Source organism: Trachurus trachurus (genome assembly GCF_905171665.1).
Source record: "Trachurus trachurus genome assembly, chromosome: 24".
Classification (NCBI taxonomy): Eukaryota; Metazoa; Chordata; class Actinopteri; order Carangiformes; family Carangidae; genus Trachurus; species Trachurus trachurus.
This window is the reverse complement of record NC_139910.1, coordinates 22553470-22571746: the sequence shown is the minus strand read 5'-3', so window position 1 is coordinate 22571746 and position 18277 is coordinate 22553470. Positions and strand designations below refer to the sequence as shown.

Here is an 18277-nt window from a genome sequence, read left to right as displayed (position 1 = left end):
AAGAAGGGAGAAAAAGGAGGGAAGGAGCAAAATGCGTCAAACCTTCAAAACCTGAAGGACTGTCAGTCTGATTGGAGGTAACATTATTCATATGCTGTCTTTTTACTCTGACGATGTAATGTCAGTCATTACTACCTGCAGGATTCATCAATGTCAGTGTCTCTTTGAGCTGCGGAAAGTATTCAACATCATTCTCCATTTACCGCGGGGGTAAAATTCAGCCCAAGCAGGTGAACTGGGCGCAGACTAAAAAGGAAGATAGCCCAGTTGCTTACTGTAAAACCGTCCGTCTGTAATTCAAAGCTGAGGCACAATGTTCATCGGAGACCAAGGCTGATAAGGTTTAAAAACCCCTGAGATAAAGGAGTGTGCCGGTTTGAAGGTGAAAATCTATTCAGTTCTTTTTTTCCCTTGTATTTGAAGATATGATAAAGACAAAAATAACACAAAACATGAGATTGTAACAGCTCAAAAAGGCCTCAGAGGGTTATTTTAAACACATCTCAAAGAGCCAAACAAACAAAAAATAAATAAATCAAGATGACAAAAGCATTACTCGAAACAGATGATGGATTAAGTGATAATATATTAAAATAATGCTGCAAAGGCACACAGATGGAGAGTGAGTGTGTGAGTCACACTAAAGGAAACACAATTCCCCCCTAAGATTAAGATATGTGATTGCAGCCAACTTCGGGCACCATGCTCCACAATGTGATTTTAGCATCATTAAGAACATCGGCTGCAATAAAAAAAAAGGGAAACTGGAACCATACAAGCACATCATCATTTACAATCTGAATTCATTTCATGAACAAACTCACAAAATAGACACAATGAACATCCGAACATTGTCCCTGTGAATTTTCTTGTTCTTTTCTCCTAATTGACGACAGACTGCCAAGTAGAGGGATTAAGTGGGAGAGAAATGAGAAACATTGCTCGCCCTTTCTTTTTGAATTCCAGAAAAACTGTGTATTTTTCAGAAGACTGGTCAATGAAGGGAAAAGAGGAGGATGAAGCTGTGTGGACCAGCTGTGCAGTATCTGTTAGTTTATTATCAATGTATAAAATAAAAAACTTTTGTAGTGCTTATAAAAAAGGAGACACTACTGCTTATACACCACAGCATAGTTAATGCTACATATGCCAATCCAGAATACATCACCTCTGCCTCCTCCTTTTTTACTCTCTCTGTCTCTCATGGGCCTCCAGCTCTTTGAAACTACTGGATTACCTCTTTAAATTTCATGCCTGTTTATCCTGCTACCTGTTTCACACAATCATTGATTCATCTGTGCACATTTGCAGCCCAAGGACAGGATGTACAGTAAAAGCATAAATCACTGTCTCAGATTAAAACCACAGAGGATTTTTCTATGAAAGATCCAAAGATCCTTTTTTTCCCCTTTTTAGTTTCCTTTCTTTCTTTTTTTTGTATTTATGATTTCAGCAGTTGTTAAAAAAGTCAGGGTTCCCATGACATCGGGCCTGAGCCAAACTCAGTGGTACACATTACATCCCTCTGAGGGGTCTCTCCCGTGGCACAGTTTAATGGCCAACTTGGCCATTACAGCCAACTCCCTGTTTCCACAGATGTCCCAACGGCTTGGCACATGGGCATCCATGCACATGCACACACACTCTCCCCCTGGCATGATACACTTTCTGAGGCAACATTATTTATACAGTCCTGAGGAATGGCCTGTTGCCCGACTTTGCTGTGTTTACATGAGTCTGTCACCATGGGAACATATACGTTTTGCATGGCGTGTTGAGTGGATCCTTGAGTGTAATCGAGACAGTGTGGCTTTAGGCCAAAACTTCAGACTGATATGGTTGTTTATTACACATCTACAGATCCTGAGGAGAGTGGTGAGGAGTCTTCTGTACCTGCCTGCACTCTGAAGTGAAGTGAGCAGACCAAGATACCACCTAACTGCATGAGCCATAACAAATATTTCATGAGCTTCATCTTGGAGAGGGCTCACAAGTCATAGAGAGGAGCTGATATCCACTTTCTCTCCAACAGATTATTTACTTCAGCCACATTACGGAATATTGCAGATCTCATATTGTGGCTATTGAGTTTCAGAGTAAAATCAAAAAATATTATAGAATCAGAGCTGGAGTTCAGGGACCGGGGCGCACCACATTTCATAGACGGCGAGAGGAACCAAAGTAGATTTTCTGCACCACGCTCCTGCACTCAGGGGGTTACTAAAAGAGCCTCCATACCTTTGGCAACCACTGAGTCCAGATGGTGGGAATCTGGAGCATTGGGGAGGGGGGAGTGAAGCGATGGCGAGAGAGAAAGGGAAGGAGGGATGGAGGATGAAAGGGAAGGAAGGGGAGCAGAGTCAGAATGAGGGAGGGAGGCTGAGCAAAAACAGGCAAAAACCTCAGCCCTGTTGAGAACAACAAATAGCTAGAGGGTACTATCTGCTTCTGTCTCTCTGCTCTAGCCATTTCCACCAGGAAGGACTGATTTATGACACGCAGGAGGCCGGGGATGGGGTTCGGAGGTGCCCGACGTGTCCATCTTTTTCTCCGAGATAGCTGGAGAGAGGGAGGATTATGGGCCTTTAAAATGAGAACGATGAAGAATGAGGTAAAGACAACGTGGACAAAAGAAAAAGGGGGACAGAAAAATCGAGAGCAGAAAGGGTACGATTAGAAGACAGCAATAGATAGAGAGAAATGGACAGTATCAAAGAGGAGAGCAACCTAAGTGGCGCAGGATCAAAGTGACAAATACTCCTTGTGTGACCCTGCAGCTCCTGTCTCTAATGGGAGGTCTGGGAGATTGAAACCTTGGCCGGAGTTCCTGCGGTCACTCAGCGTGGCCAGACTAATTTGGTCCTGTCATAACATCCAAGTAGGAGATGGACACATGGTGCTCTTGACAAAAAAAGAGAGAGAAAAAGAATCTAGCAATCTAAAAAAAAATTGCAGGAAGGAGGTAAGTGTGTACGTTATTCCGAAAGAACGGATTTAGTACGTGAGGCAGAGGAAGACACGACGTGACTGACGTTCCCCTTCCAGATTGACAATCTCTGATGTTCTTTCTTTCAGCCTCCTTTTAAATTAATTGTCTATCACACACAGAGGCTCCAAACTCTTAAAACCCACGGTGACGAGGGCTGTTATGTTATGTTTGAGGAGCTGATTTGAGCTGCTCAAAGTACGATAAATGACCAATTACAGAGCGCACGACAGAAAGTGTTGTGAGTGTGCAGGAAAGCAAAATATCTAGTGCATTAGAGAGGTATTCCATATAAGACAGTTTGGTGAATTGTTTTGTTATCTTTATCTTTTTAATAACTAAAATATGAACAGCAAAGTTAAACAGTGTGTTTACCTGTTACTAATGTTATTTATATACCTACAATTAGCCTAAAACAGTCGTACCATGGACATGAGAAAGCCCTACTTCCAAGGCTGAGCCTACAGGTGCTATGTTGGATTACACTTTACACTTAAAAAAGCCTCATTCTCTACTACAGGGCATGCATCATGTGACCTTATTCCACTGTGTGAAAGGTAGCGATGTACCAAATCCTGATTTTTGGGGTTCTGCCGAATACTAAATCCACTATTTCAGATTTGGCTTTATCCCAACTGAATACCAAATCCTACTCCCATCATCAGCCCATACAGTAGAGTAAATATATTATAATTGCAGTTCACATCACGCAGTGTGTTTTATTCTAACTGTGAATAATAGTTGAGTGAGAATGCACACACTCAGAGAACATCATTCATTCAGAATACAGGCCTTAGTATTATTTTCTAATTCAAAACAAAAAGGAAAATGACCAAAAAATGAAAATATTTCCACAGAGAAGATAAAATATTCCTGAGAGTATTATTGTATGTGTTACTTATGCCATGTTTACATATTTTTATGTTAAAATAACAGCTGTTTGTTGGTTAAAAATGACCATGATAACAATGTTAATTCCGTCAGTCAGTCTATGGTGTTTTCAATTGAATGTAAGAACCAAACTTGCAGACTTTATTTAGTTGGTGATAATGACAGTGATGCTGGCTGTGCTGAGAGTGCACTGAACTTTTGTCGTTCAGGTAAACCTTCCATTGACGTGCGTAGGGTTCCATTCGGTTGATGTTCTAAGGTTCAGCAGAAACCGAACCCCTTTAAAAAGCCCAAAGCCCATCCGGTGCATCCCGAGTGCAAGGTGGTCCACTCATGAACGCTATCAAGGTTTAGGGTCACATTAGCCATTAACTAAACAATTACAATACTAGAAGAGCATGCAATACAACATCATGACACAACCAGGCCCCTGCAGCATTAGCCCCAGACGTTTAGCATAGGATTCTGTGTGTAGCCATCAAGTGCAATAAGAAGCCTTTGTATACAGTAAGATTCTTGCTTTTCAAACTGAAAACATTGAAATTGAGCTGGTGCCCAAATGTCAACCACCTTATGGAGCCAATTTTAGCTTTAGCTACTCTCCAACATCTGGACATCTGGTTGCCAAGAGATCTGATTTGAATGGATTTAACCGGTGCAGTTAGCCTGAAGCATGACTGCTATCCCTGTGGTACATGTGCTTCCAGATGAGCCTCCAAGGTTTCTCAAATGCTGTTTGTTTCAAGTATTAGCACAAGTTTATTTTTAATTAATTCTAATTCATGGGTTTGATTCAAGATCATCCTACGACCTTGAACACATTAATAATAGTGACTATGGTGATTACGGTCCTCTAACCTGAATGAAGCACTTGTGTTATAGAGGACTCAGGTAAATTAGGGAACAACTGTTTTTTCAGCCAACAGAACGGATGGTTTCCAGCTTTAACTGAGACAGCTGCTTCACACTACCACAGTTTGAAGTTGAAGATGCACTTTTCAGAACGAATAAGAATTTCGAGAGGTAATTCTGCCTCTGTTGACTCTGTACACTGTGTGAGAATAAAAAGAATACCGTAGTTTGACAGGTATAGAAACAGTTACTAAGTGGGGCTTAGCAAACAGCCAGTTGAAATGAAAACTCTTTACCTGTAACCTGGAAGGTGCATTTGCCTGCGCCCGCTTCATTGATGACATTACAGGTGTACTCCCCCCAGCCGTCTCGACTCAGGCTGCGGATGGTGTACTCCGTCTCGTCTCTCTGGGCGTCGAAGGCTCCGGCGTGGAGCAGCCGGTTTGATAGAAGCCACTCGAATCGCAGGACACGGGACGGGTGGGCTCGCAGCACCCTGCAGGTCATCACCACGGGCCTCCCCAGGCCCTGCCGCATCTCCATGTAAACCGGTTCCACCGTCGGGGGGTCTGAATGGAAGACAGAGAGGCTCATAGTTCAGCAGACATTTCATAAGGACAATGCAGGCTGCCAATGCAATAGAAATATTAGACAACGTGTGAAAAGAAATATGAAAAGGTGGCGGGGAAGAGAAAAAAAGAGCACACAGGAAAAAGATGCACTGACGTCTGTACAAACCAGACAGTATTCAGATAAGGACCCCTGCGGTCAGACTAGGTTGTCTCTAAACCCCAGAAGTATTTACTGAGAAAAAATATCTGGAAGACAGAAAAGACACTCTGAATACTAAATCTAGAAGGTATGAAAAGAATGAATAAAAAAAACCTAAACAAGGACATGTTGTGGAAGTAAAAACAAAAGGAGAATGACTCTGAGCAATGTGTTCAAAGACCTGAGACGAACCTAAGTGGAAAAACAGTTTTCAGAGTTGAGACATTTAAAAATGAGCACAGACACAGAAGTGAAGAGAGCGACATTCTAACACTATGATATGAAGAGGATAGCTGCGAGCAGGGAGGGAGGGAAAAAAAGAGGGATTTTAAAGTATCGTGAGTAAACTTTAAACAATCGGCGCGAAAGAGTCAATGCAACTCGGCGATGAATGAAAAATGATGAGTGAAAACAATTGTGAGGAGAGCGGCGTCGGGGCGCAGGAAGATCAATTTTGCAGGAAAACTAGCTCTGAACAAAATCAGTCATGCTTCGCAGAAAATTGGGAACAAGATGATGAAGTGCACTTCAAGCTTTCAGAATGGAAAATTAATAACTTATTTGAGTATCTGACAGATTTCACCTCTTCCCGACCAAGACAACGTGGTGACAAATTATGTAGCCGGTCGTCTCAGAGCAAAGTCAGTGGGCTGAATGTCACCTCACCTCGGCGCGACGTGCAGCGCAACGTAAAAAAGGCGCGGTTTTATTCACAGCGTTGGCATATGTTAATTGTTTGCTAGATTAATGTGCATGTGGATTAAATGTGTCTGTCTGGGTTTTTTTTTTTTTTTTCTTCTGTGGGGACAAAATGTGTGTAAGTGGTTGTGTGCGGAAGCTCTGAAATGCTTATGAATAATTTCCCCATCATCTTGGCTCTTGACGCGCTCGTACAGATCCTTTACAAAAGTCACGGCGATGCTTGAGAAACAACAGTGGCTGCTGAGGAGAAGAGACAGAACAACACACAGTCCCTTAATTGCCTGGAATTTGCATAATTCCATTCAGAGTTAAGTGAGAGGTGGGTAGATGTAACCAGGGCTGGGAATCTTATACTTTTAAAATGTAATCTGTTACAGATCACTGATTACCTGATTGAAACTGTAATCTGCAACATAATCTTCTACATTATTCACACCCGACGATATAATCTAATTACTGAGCCTTCCAAACATGATAGGATGTGCAATTAAATTAACAGTTTATTAAAATTTACAGCATATAATTTGATAACACTATTAATGTCATTAACCACAACCTTAATCAGCATTTTTTATTTTTTATTTTTTTAAAAGATGTGTAAAATGCTAACATCTCGACAAAGCTAAATCTTTTTAAGCAATCAGGGTTTGAATGTTAAATATGCTGGGACTTGTTTCTATCAGAGACAACTTGAATTTTTGTTTTCCTGTTGCACATAATGGAGTTAAAGGGATAGTTCACCCAAAATTGAAATTTCACAACTCATTATCTACTCACCCTCATGTCGACTAAGGGCTGGGAGAAGTTTCAGAGTTATCCGTGGCTTCTCTGAGTTACAGGGGGTCTCGGCGTAGCAGTGCATGTCCATATAATGGTTGCAAATGGATACCAACTGTCTTCGTAACAAAAAGACACACCAAAAAACATCCAAATACCTCCATGCTGCTCGTATGTAATGTCTGTCTTGTATTGAAGCCCCGAAATGCGAAATTGTCCCGAAAAAAATTAAATAAGTCTATACTTCAAGCTTGTTTTGTAGCGGAAGCTTCTCGAAGCTCCTCTACTTATTTATTGTTTTCGCAATTTCGCATTTCGGGGCTTCAATACAAGACAGACATTACATACAAGCAGCATGGAGGTATTTGGATGTTTCTTGGTGTGTCTTTTTGTTACGAAGACAGTTGGTATCCATCAGGGGCGGAGTGGGGCACCAAAATCTACCGGGAAAATTCTGACTGCACCGGCCCACGATCGGCCCAACCCCCACCCCACACACACACACACACACACACACACACACACACACACACACACACACACACACACACACACACACACACACACACACACACATCATTTACATATTTCTGTACCGCTCACCGCTCAAACAGAGCTATGTGTCATTCCATATGGCAAAATATATGAGTGCCAGAAGCAAAAAAAAAATAAAAAAAATGTGGGTGAAACAACTTAATTGGGGGTCTGGGGGTCCTCCCACATAAATTTTTTTATAAAGGCTACACCATTTCCCATATTCTGGTGCATTTTAACACATTGTTAACTTACTTTTATCTAGCTAAAAGCAAGAAAGAAAGAAATTACAGAAATACAGAATGTGAAAGAGCTGCAATTAGTGCCTCCCGAGCAGATTTAGCCAACTTAACACTGCTGACCATAACATGACATCCAGTCATGTTTACTCCTTTATTTCCCCCTCTCAACTACTCTACTCTGCTTGATGTCTGTCTGATTTTACTGACAGCGCGCTGCAAACGCCACGGTTTGGGGTCTTGTCCTACTCACCAACATGCTTCGGTGCCCATGGAGAAGACAGAGCAGCTGCTGCTGTGATGTGAGAGGTTCCGGCTCGTAACGGTACCGCGGTCCGCGTACCGACGCGCACTGGCCCACTTACAGTAAAGCACGGACTGTGTTGTCTTGTTAAATTAATATAACTTATAGATTACGTAACACACGGGCAGGACTGATAAGGTTTGCTGGTTGGCTTCCGTGAGTCGTTCTGTTTTTAGCCGTAGCCGCTAGTTTAATAACTTTCACAGTGATAGGCTAACGCATTTCCCATTTCCCATGAGGCTTTGCACCATTCTACATTAGTTTAAGAACAAACAAACAAATTAAATTGCTGGTTATTTTATATTTTGTGGTCATGAAAGTTCTGTAACATTGAAGAAAAATAATTAGATAAAGATAGGAGGCTAAACAAAAATCATTTAGTAGGCTGGATTGATGAGAGTCTGATTCACTACCGCAACCATGAGTGAGAGGTAGAGAGACATGAAGGGGTACAAATAATGGATGGACTTTCCACATAGGTGTAGAGGTAGTCTGGAGATTTTCATGGGGGCGTGCAGTTACTTTTAACTCGTGAGCACCACACGGCCACGCAGGGCAGCTTGCGGCCGGCTCCCTTGAGTTTATTGGCCGCCGGCCGACCGGGAAATCTCCCGGTCCTCCCGATGGCCACTCCGCCCCTGGTATCCATAGTAGATAATGAGTGAAATTTCAATTTTGGGTGAACTATCTCTTTAACCTCAGCCCAGGCTGCAGAGCCATGCAGGTCTTCTAGGTCTTCTAGGTCTTCATGTACAGAGAGAGATCTCAGTGTATGCAAAATAATCACTGACTTATAACAGTGGGAATTTACTTACTTGCCCTCTATGCTAATCATCATCCTTACTTCAATTCACACAGCAGCTACCACGATTAATGACACACAATTAATTCGGATAATGACTGGCTGAAATGTGGAAAATAATCAACCTTTAACAAACAAGCTGGACAGAATATGTACAGTAAACACCAATCTTCCGATCAGGTTTGGACTGAAAATAATAATGAAAAAAAAAGCCTCCTTCTGCTGATGCTATTCAGAAGGTGGAGCTGTAAATTGGCCGTCATCTTCGCTGAATGAAACAGCAATCAGTTCCTGCTTCAAACCAGTCTTGCCTGGGCTTTTACCCAAACCCAATGGCTTGTGTCAGACTCCAAAAGGAGGATCTGAATCTGTACTTATCACATTAAAACTGTAAGTTTGAGTGTGGCGGTGAATCACAGCCCAGCTCCACAGCTTCCCTGAGTGGCACTAGACCAAATTGCAGTAAGTGCATTTCCATTCACACAGAAAGACAAATGAAAACAGGGTTTGGGTTTGCAGCAAATAAAAAAAAGGAGAAAAAAAGTCTTATATAACCAAAACATCCTTTAAACAAACACGCCCCTCCTCCTTCCCCCATTTCCGTGTTGCGCATCTCCTGTGAAACAGCTGCCCAGCGAACACGAGGAGAAAAAAAAAGGAGCAAAAAGGTCCCGTGATATTCCCTGAGCAGCGCTCCGCTATGGTTAGTGTAGCAGCGAGGGGCCAGGAGGGCTCAGAGTTGCTGTAAGTCACAGGCTGAGGGAAAACCCTGAGCAGTAGCTGAGATGTAATCCATCATCAGTCACCGGTGGATACCTTGACAGTAATGCTCAGAAAAACAACATTTAGGAGCACGCAGGCCTTCTCCCCATGGCCCACGTCGTGGACTGCCATCTACAGGGAGGAGGACAGAGGAAAGACATGGATGCACATGGGGGAAATGTGTGTGTGTGTGTGTTTGTGCAGGGAGCTGGACTGAATTTTGTCTGCATGTGTGCACCTGCATTTCTGAAACACTGCTTGACTGGTTAACAACACACCTCAGCTGCAGTCAAAATGGGTTTTAGGTTTTCCCACGTGCTCCGGGTGAGTGCACCTTGAGAAGGCAGCGCCACTCCTGTGGGCCAAGCCTGCAGAGTAAATAGTACTGTGCAATATGTGAAGGTGTGCGTCTGACTGCTTCTCTTCTATACTGTTGGCTGTTCATTTGGTCTTATTTCTCTTTTATTCTTGTCTTCTGTGGTGATGCATTGATCTTTTACTTAATTAACAGCCACATAATTCAAAATCCTAGTTGAGTAAAAAACTACAGCAGAATAATGGCCTCTGCTATATTATTACAGTAAATTCTCATAACAGCTGGCATACAAACGGCAGAGTCTGAAAATAATAGCTGGAGCCGTGGCCGGTGCTAATGAAGTCCACTCGCTAATAGGCGACAAACATCAAGGGGATGAAATTATCCGTCGCCTACTACAACAGCTCACGTTCGGGATAATTTCCATTTCCACAGCACCGGCTGCACCACTGCAACAACAGCGTTTGCCAACCTCACCACTCTGCTGCACTCACCATCTCTGCTTTATAACAGCTTTTTAAACTCTTAATTAATTCCACCTCTTTTCTTCTTTGTTGTACTCAGATCAGTGTTAAGCTACTGTCAACAAGTTGGCAGTAAAAGGCTACCTATAAAAGCACGACTGCGAGACTATGCATGTGCAAATTCTCAAGGGGGAGTAGTGAGCGGAATAAATGTGGTGGTAATGGACATTACACTGACTTTATGAAGATGAAAGGTAAAAACAAGGGAAGATTTGAATTTGCGTTCACTGGAGAACAGAGGGTGGGGGATTAGAAATAAAATCCTAATACAAGTAAAGGTCCAGTTTTCTCTGCCTGGACACAATTTGTCATCTTCAGCAAGTCTTACAACTGCAGCAATGTGTCCATGGCATTTACTGCTGCACTTGGTGAAGCTGGTGGAGCTTGTTACAGATGTTTTATATGCCATAACAGGATATATTAGTCCAGTGGTTCCCAGCCAAGAGGTTGTGCCCTCAACAATGGGTGATTTAGATAAATCTGGGTTATAATGAGCTGATTATAATGTGATAGTAAAGAAGAAAAAAACGTAATCTTCTTCTACACATTCAGGGTTTATTAATTCTTTACTTTTTATTATTATTAACAATTGTTGCTTGTGTAAATGGAGATATCTAAGAAGTTTGAAATCTCTGTTCAACTTTACATTATTCAGCTTTTACTGTGATATTACAGAGAGAGACAGAAGAGTACAGGGGGCAGAGACAGAATGAGGTGCAGCAAAGGAATTAAGTAGAATTACTAATACTAATAAGTATTAGACATGACTGGAATGTGTGACAGGTGGTCCCACCTGGCTCCTGCTTTGTCTTTGCTTTGCCTCTCAAAGCAAAAGAGCTTCTGAAACACTTTTTTACTGTGATCATGTTTCTTATGTAAAATCTTAACAGTAATTAATAACTGCAGCTGTCAGATGAATATAATGGACTAAAAGGAACAGCAATTCCCTCTGAAGTGTAGTGGGATAGACATGTAAAATCTAAATACACTATTTGAGTAAATCTACTTAGTTACTTTCCACCTGGTGTGACATCAGAGCTCCTTTTAATCCGCTTATTTCCTGCCTGTTGACATACGTCGGATTAACATCATTTGGAGATATGCCACAGATTTGCACTATATATTTTATTACATAAATATATTAGGAGGAAGCAAATGCATCCTTGTGGGAGAATAACATTTGTAGCATAACATGCTTCAAGTCTTGATGGAGGAAATATGATTCATTAGGAAGTCAAACAGTTATATACAGAATATACAGTAATATGATAACCCTGATTCATCTGATTTATAATGAGTCCCTGTGTTGAATAATGTAGGGAACTGCTGCTCCGCATCAACGCACCCTCCTTCCCCCATGCTGCAGCCGCTGCAATCAAACAATGAACTTAAGCACCATCTACATTACCATACTGTTATTAAAACTTAGGGATAATTGATGAACTTAAATAAACAATTAATGATAATCAATGTAGACTCTTCAGTTCGAAGAGTGGCCTGGTGATCCCCTAATGGGTTTAGCTCAGTCATTGACCAAGTTATGAATTATTCTGTCTAAGCCGCGTGCAGCCCTGTGTTTACAACCTACATATTCGCTGACCTTTTTCTGCTGTGGATTTGATGCGGCTGATCAATTCAACATTGTTCCGTAAAAAAAAAAAAAAAAAAAAGGTTATTAAAATTTCATCCCCAAATGTGGTGTGTGAGCCCTCTGCTGTAATGCAAAAGATTAATTTGCTGGTGTTGGGCTGGCGTTAGGCTAATGTGAATCGCTCTAATATGATTCACATTAGAGTGGGCCTCGGGGGCCAGCATTGCAGGTCTCCTTGATGCAGAAAGGAAAATTAATTAAAAACAATAATCGTGTAATTCTGCTCATTACTTCTGCTCAGACAGTAGCTCTTTATCCCGGTGTGTCTTTTTGATGTATGTCAGATAGCGGGGCCGCTGGCTCTGGGGGACAATCACAGGGTTGCATCAGGCAGGTGTCATGGACGACGTGAGGAGGAACAGAAGGGAAGCCTGGATAAAAGATTCCTGTGCATCTGTGCTCGAGTAGAGCTTGATAACTCTCACTCTGACAGACAGTGGTATCTAGGACAGGACACCAGCCTATACCTCCGTCTTCTCTCTGCTTCCTCGCTCCCTCTCTCTCTCAAGCCCCTGGACCATGCCAAGTCAGTTTGACTAAGAACATTAGGGTGTCACAGCTTGGGATTTGGCGTTTGCAATTCTATTAGAGCCACGATTCTAAAGGCAAACGTCTTCCATTCCCTCTACCTCTCTCCTCCTGGCGGCGCCTCTGCCAGCCAACAGATGCAGGTTTTTACATATCAAAGCTGTTGACTTGCCAGAGTCGTTCCTTCACGCCTCTAATGCTCTTTCCTTCAGAGGACTGTACCTCGGTCCCTTGATCAAGTTACTAAACGCGGCTTTGCACATGGCTCACCACCAAAGGCGGGTGGCTCACGCTGGGACCTGGAAATGGAGGCGAGAAAAGCATCTCAGAGGGATTGGCTTGTGCTTACACACCATGAGACAGGCCAAGAGAAGGAAAAGGAGGGGGCATACCGACAGGCGTTCAGAGCAAACAACAAAAGCGAGGGCCGGATTGTGTTAATAAAGTAAATGCTCTAGCTGAGAAAGACGAGCGAGGGGTCTATGTATTTGGCGAATGTCGCGGAGTGCGTTGATGTTCGCACACGGCGGACACATTCCTTAAATATTCTCTAATTCCGTCAAAGCGATCGAACGACTCGAGAGCGGATTGTTTGTGCTTTTTAAACCTGGACTTTGAAGCCAGCTATTAATTAGAAACAGGACTCTGATGAGAAGATCTGGCACTGAAGCGAGAACATGGCAGAATGATTGATTTATCAATACCAAAGACCTTAATAAGTCTCTTCATTATGTGGTCTGCTTTGAAGATGCAGAACAGATGAAAGTGCTGCATGACATCAAGAACTGTAGCGTAAGAGGGGTGCTTTATTAAAATAACGCTTCATAATCAGAAATAATTGCATTCTGGAAATGCTTTGTGTTGAAAGGAAGGAGGCAGAACTATCAGGAGGGAATGGATGTGCGTCTTTGTCTTGTCTTGTCTGTCATCCTCTGACGCAACTACGTGCATCTTTTGGAGAAAGGGAATGATTTGATAATAACATGTCTGCTTCACTCGATGCTTGGGAGTCTTAATTCCTCCCCACCCCACGCGACCCTACCTTCCCTCCCTCCAAAGCCACATCTTCTCCACGTGAGTGTCACTAACAGCATCCCCTCCCTGTAAGTGACCCCTGTCTGCTGCAGTGAGCGCAGGGTGCAGCAGAGTGTGATAGTAGGTGACCTTTTCTGGTTGGATGTCAGAGGAGGGGAAATCTGGCCTGAAAGCGCCCGTGGTGTTGACCTCCACGCTGAGATGAGGTCATTCACAGGTTGTGGAGCTTCATGTTAATTACATCTCTGCTTCTTCAAAATACATGTTTTTCCAGCTCTTCCACTATAGCTGCGCAGGGGAATTAAGTATGTGATTCATTTGAAACCCCGGACCTGGGATGTTTTGTATTCATCACACGCTCATCAGCCGTAACATCAAAACAGGTGACTGATTTGAATGTGGTGAGTGATCTGTTTTTTTTTTTTTTTTGAAAATAAATGAAAGTACAAATTGAGTTTCGAATCAAATTACTAATGATTCTTAAAACAGGAAAATGCTATCTAGACCAATGAGTCACAACAGTAAAGATCAGTCATCTGTTTTAATGTTATGGCTGGTCGGTGTATATTCAGTAGCTGGGTAACGCTCCATGAATTTAAAGTTTGGTTTAAAGCAGATATCAGTGGAATGTTTTTGTTAATATAAGTCCTAAATAGTCCTATTTTCCGTCAGCAATCACTTACATGAAGTATTTCAGCCTAAACACGAGTCTCTCCGTCACTCTGCTCTGCTGTAACCCGAGGAGAAAATTTTCCTTGTGGGATACAAGTGTTATCCAATGAGGAGAGAGAACGGCATGAAGGGCTGTGTGTGCAGCCAAGGGATGCGCGTGAATGTGGTGACGTAGCACGAGGACCAATTGATGCCTGACAAGGGCGGGGGCTGCTAACTCATGGTGCTTTCAAAGAAACTCGTACTTTGTGTTTTTCCTTCCTGTGAAGTCATACCAGTTCGATCTGGTACGAGTTCACGGGTCGGAAGTTACGAGTGGCCGTTATAGGGAACTTTCACAGACAACAGGATGGTAAAAACACGAGCTACGGGTTACCTGGAACGCTACCAAGTCGTAGTTGTGACTTGAAGCTGTAACTTACGGTTTCAAAAGCCTGCCTTGAACGCAGCATTAGCCGAAACGGCCGTGAAGCTGATATCTGCTTTAAGGTCTCGCTCCTCCGCCTCCTAGAGGGGCAGCTGTTGACTGATACTCATCATCTCTATGGTTACTCTTCATCACATTTAAACACATCTGGATGCAGCTCCGCCGTTACTCTCCTTCCTTCAGCGGCCACTTTTTCAAATTTTGTGTGTCTGAAGTATTTGTTCAGTACATGCACTGACAGCACATTTGCAGCTCATCTATTTCTGAATTATCTTTTAAAGCGCACGCCTTTATTGCAGATAGTGGAGAGATGATGATGACGACGTTGTGCGTCATGGTTGGCATCTTGACTTCTGCTGTGTGGAGACGCTCCTCGCAGCACAGTAATGATCAACGTGGCAGCAGATAGCGCAGCCATTTTATCTTAGTTCTGTTATCTGCAAGTCATGATTAGCGTTTCGGAGCGGAGGGGGACATTGAACGCGAACGAGCAAAACAAGTTTTGCTGTGTACATGTAAAGCCATGGTAAATAACAATGAACTGTTACATCGAGTATAAATGTCATGAAAACTGACCGTGAACAAAGGCATCTTAGAAGATCTACAGTACAGTAGGCCTCACTGGCAGAAATACATGTAGAGCCAGTGTGTAAAGATAATGAGGCAGACATTGTTTCAGCTGCGTTTTTATTTCACTTGTGTTTCTCACATGATCAACGCTTAGAAATGTAAGCTGAAGACTAATTCATATTTTCATACTATTTCATGTCCGTCATTTACAAAACTACAGTGATTGTGTGTTGAGGTCTGAGTGCCTCAAAATCAGTGTCGGGCGCGTTACTTTTAAAAAGTAATTAGTCATGAGTCTACTTTTTCTTTTTTTAAGGCTATGTATTTATTTTGTTATATTATGTGTAATGTGTACTGCTGTTGAACTGTTTTTATGTTAATGGGACTACGGATGGAAATTAGCATCTTGCTATCTGGCATATTTACATGTTATGTCCATTAATGTGCAATGTCCCATTCAAATAAACAAATAAAGTAAAGTAATAGTTACTCATTACTTTCCCCCAAAAGTAATTGAGTTATTACATTATAAGAGTAACTAATTGCCAGGAAAAGTAACTATTGCATTACTATTTTAAAATAAAATGCTCAAATATGTCAAATGGGCTCTATGCACAGCTCCTACTTCCTCAACTTAAGGCAGCTCCTTTATTTCCTGTCTTACATTATTGGACAAACTGATTAATCCAGGTGTGTCTGAGTAGTCACAATGGTCAGACACACCTGGATTAATCAGTTTGTCAAATAATGTAAGACAGGAAAGTTCAGGAAGTAGTGGAGCTGTGCATAGAGCCCATTACTTGGACTCACCCCCCATCCCCTTGTTTATCTGGAACTAACCAACTCACTCAGTATACCGTCACAGAGCCTGCTGAGTGGGAATACTGAGTGAGTTGGTTCCAGATAAACAGCTTTTTCCCAACCAGTTGATGGACTGAATTATGATGTGCAGCCTATATAACGTTCTACACTTAAAGGGATAGTTCAACATTTTGGCAAAAATCGCCTATTGCCATAATCCCTATAGTCATAGCAGTAGGTTCATTACCTTTAATTATTGGTGCATGTTGTTTTGAGATCTGTGGGGCAGAGACGTGAGCTGCTCAGTGAACACAATAGAGGTGAATGGTACATGTCCCCTGTTCCTCAAAACTAATCAAATACACAATCCAATCCAACTCCCAAATGCTCTCATGGACAAGTTGTGACCTGCACATTTGCCATGCTTTAAATGGGTGTTTTATTATTTTGTGACGGGACTACTTGAGTCAAGTAACGGCGCATTTTATTGTCAGTAACGGTAACGGAGTTATAACGGGGTAAACAGTAACTTTTTTGATTACTCGTTACTGAAAAAATTAGCTCCGTTAGTAATGCTGTTTATTTATAACACCATTATTCACATCACTGCTCGAAACGTGGCTGACCTATAACTCAGCACTGTGCCTGTGTAATGTGTGTGGACACAGACAGAGCACCGGAGCTGCTGCTGCTGCTGCTGCTGCCCTGATAATGTGCTGCTTGCACTCCGCCTCCTGTGTGGACACGGTGTAAGACATAGGTGCTAGACTGGCATCAGATATCTCCAGCGGCCACGGTGGTGATGGAACGTGACCTGGCTGCATCTGGTAAATGTCAGTCTGTTATCATGATGTCTTCATCCCACATTCCACTCACACCTTAAACCAAAAAACACTTTTTGTTTTGGAAAGGCTGGGCTTAAACGCTTCACCTTCCTTTTCATTGTTGTTTCTATCAGAAGAGAAAATACAAATTTTCATAAACGCTGCGGTATTGTAGCTGCTGACCGAGGTGCTTTTGGACAGTTAGGACTTATTTGCTTTTATTCTGCACTGATTGTGCTGCCTGGAGATAAATGGTACACAGTATACTGTACGTGCCCCTGCTGCTCTCCAAATGGCAGCGGGATCACGGTGACCTATTGCTGCTTGTGGCATTAAACCGCTCTCTGCTGAGAGAGATCAAAGGGGGAAGCAGCATCATCCATTCTTCAACTGTTTTAGAATAACTGAGGCGATATGTGTTAATACTCCACATGGACTAACAGGCACTAGATGTTTCAATGCAATGTTCAAAAGTAGGGCATGGTGACATGTTCAACACGAGGATTGCTGCGTGAATATACAGAAGCCTTTTAATCATGCTTTACAAAAGGCTATTAGCGCCAATCTTCTTCTTTCATTTCTGTATTCAACAATTTGTTCCTATCCCACCACACCCCTCTTCGCATGAGGCAGCAGATCCACCGAGTGTGGCTAATTAACGAAGGGCATCTTAGAGTCTAAATCCTTTGTTTACTTTCTGGTGTCAGCATTGGTGCATAGCAGAGCCACTAACCTTTGATATGGGTTGTCATCGCTGCATAATCATAATCAATTCAGCCAAAAATTCAACAGTCTTCTTCAAAGCACATCAAAACTTCATTAATTCTCTTAACACAGCACAGTGGGTAGCAGCTAAGCTGAAACGTGAACGTCATAGCAAAGAGTACAATAAAACTCTTGAAAAAAAATGAGGGCAGAATTATGCGCTAATCCTTGTCGACTAGAGCAGAACGGGGACTGCTCTTGTTCCTCTTCAATCAAAATATTGGTAGTGGGAGTGTCAAGTTCGTCTTGAATCAAAACTCCGGTTGAGCTGCGGCCATAATTCAGTTTTACAGCGCACTTTAAAAAGTTGTTGGATATTTTTCTGCTGTCTTGTGGTCTGGCGAGTCCAATGCTGAGGCCACTTAAAACATGGCAGTCAGCACACAGCATGTTAACTACCATACATTTCACAGTAGTTTACGAATGACATGCTGCTGCATAGGTTCTTTCCAGATTACAGTAAATTGAGAGGGAAGAATGCATGGATTAACTAAGTAGGCCATGAGAAAAAAAAAAATAAAACAATAGAGCCGTGGCTATGAGA

At 42.3% G+C, this 18277-nt stretch overlaps 1 protein-coding gene across 1 annotated transcript in view; it reads right to left on the bottom strand.

Moving 5' to 3' along the window:
* LOC311007603 (MAM domain-containing glycosylphosphatidylinositol anchor protein 2) overlaps positions 1–18277 on the bottom strand; it is a gene marked incomplete at its 3' end in the record, with an annotated part of 194251 nt that overhangs the window by 41101 nt on the left and 134873 nt on the right. The window contains exon 10 of the mRNA XM_084000852.1: positions 5026–5298. Coding sequence (XP_083856978.1) covers positions 5026–5298 — 273 coding nt within the window. The remainder of the gene's footprint in view (positions 1–5025; positions 5299–18277) is intronic.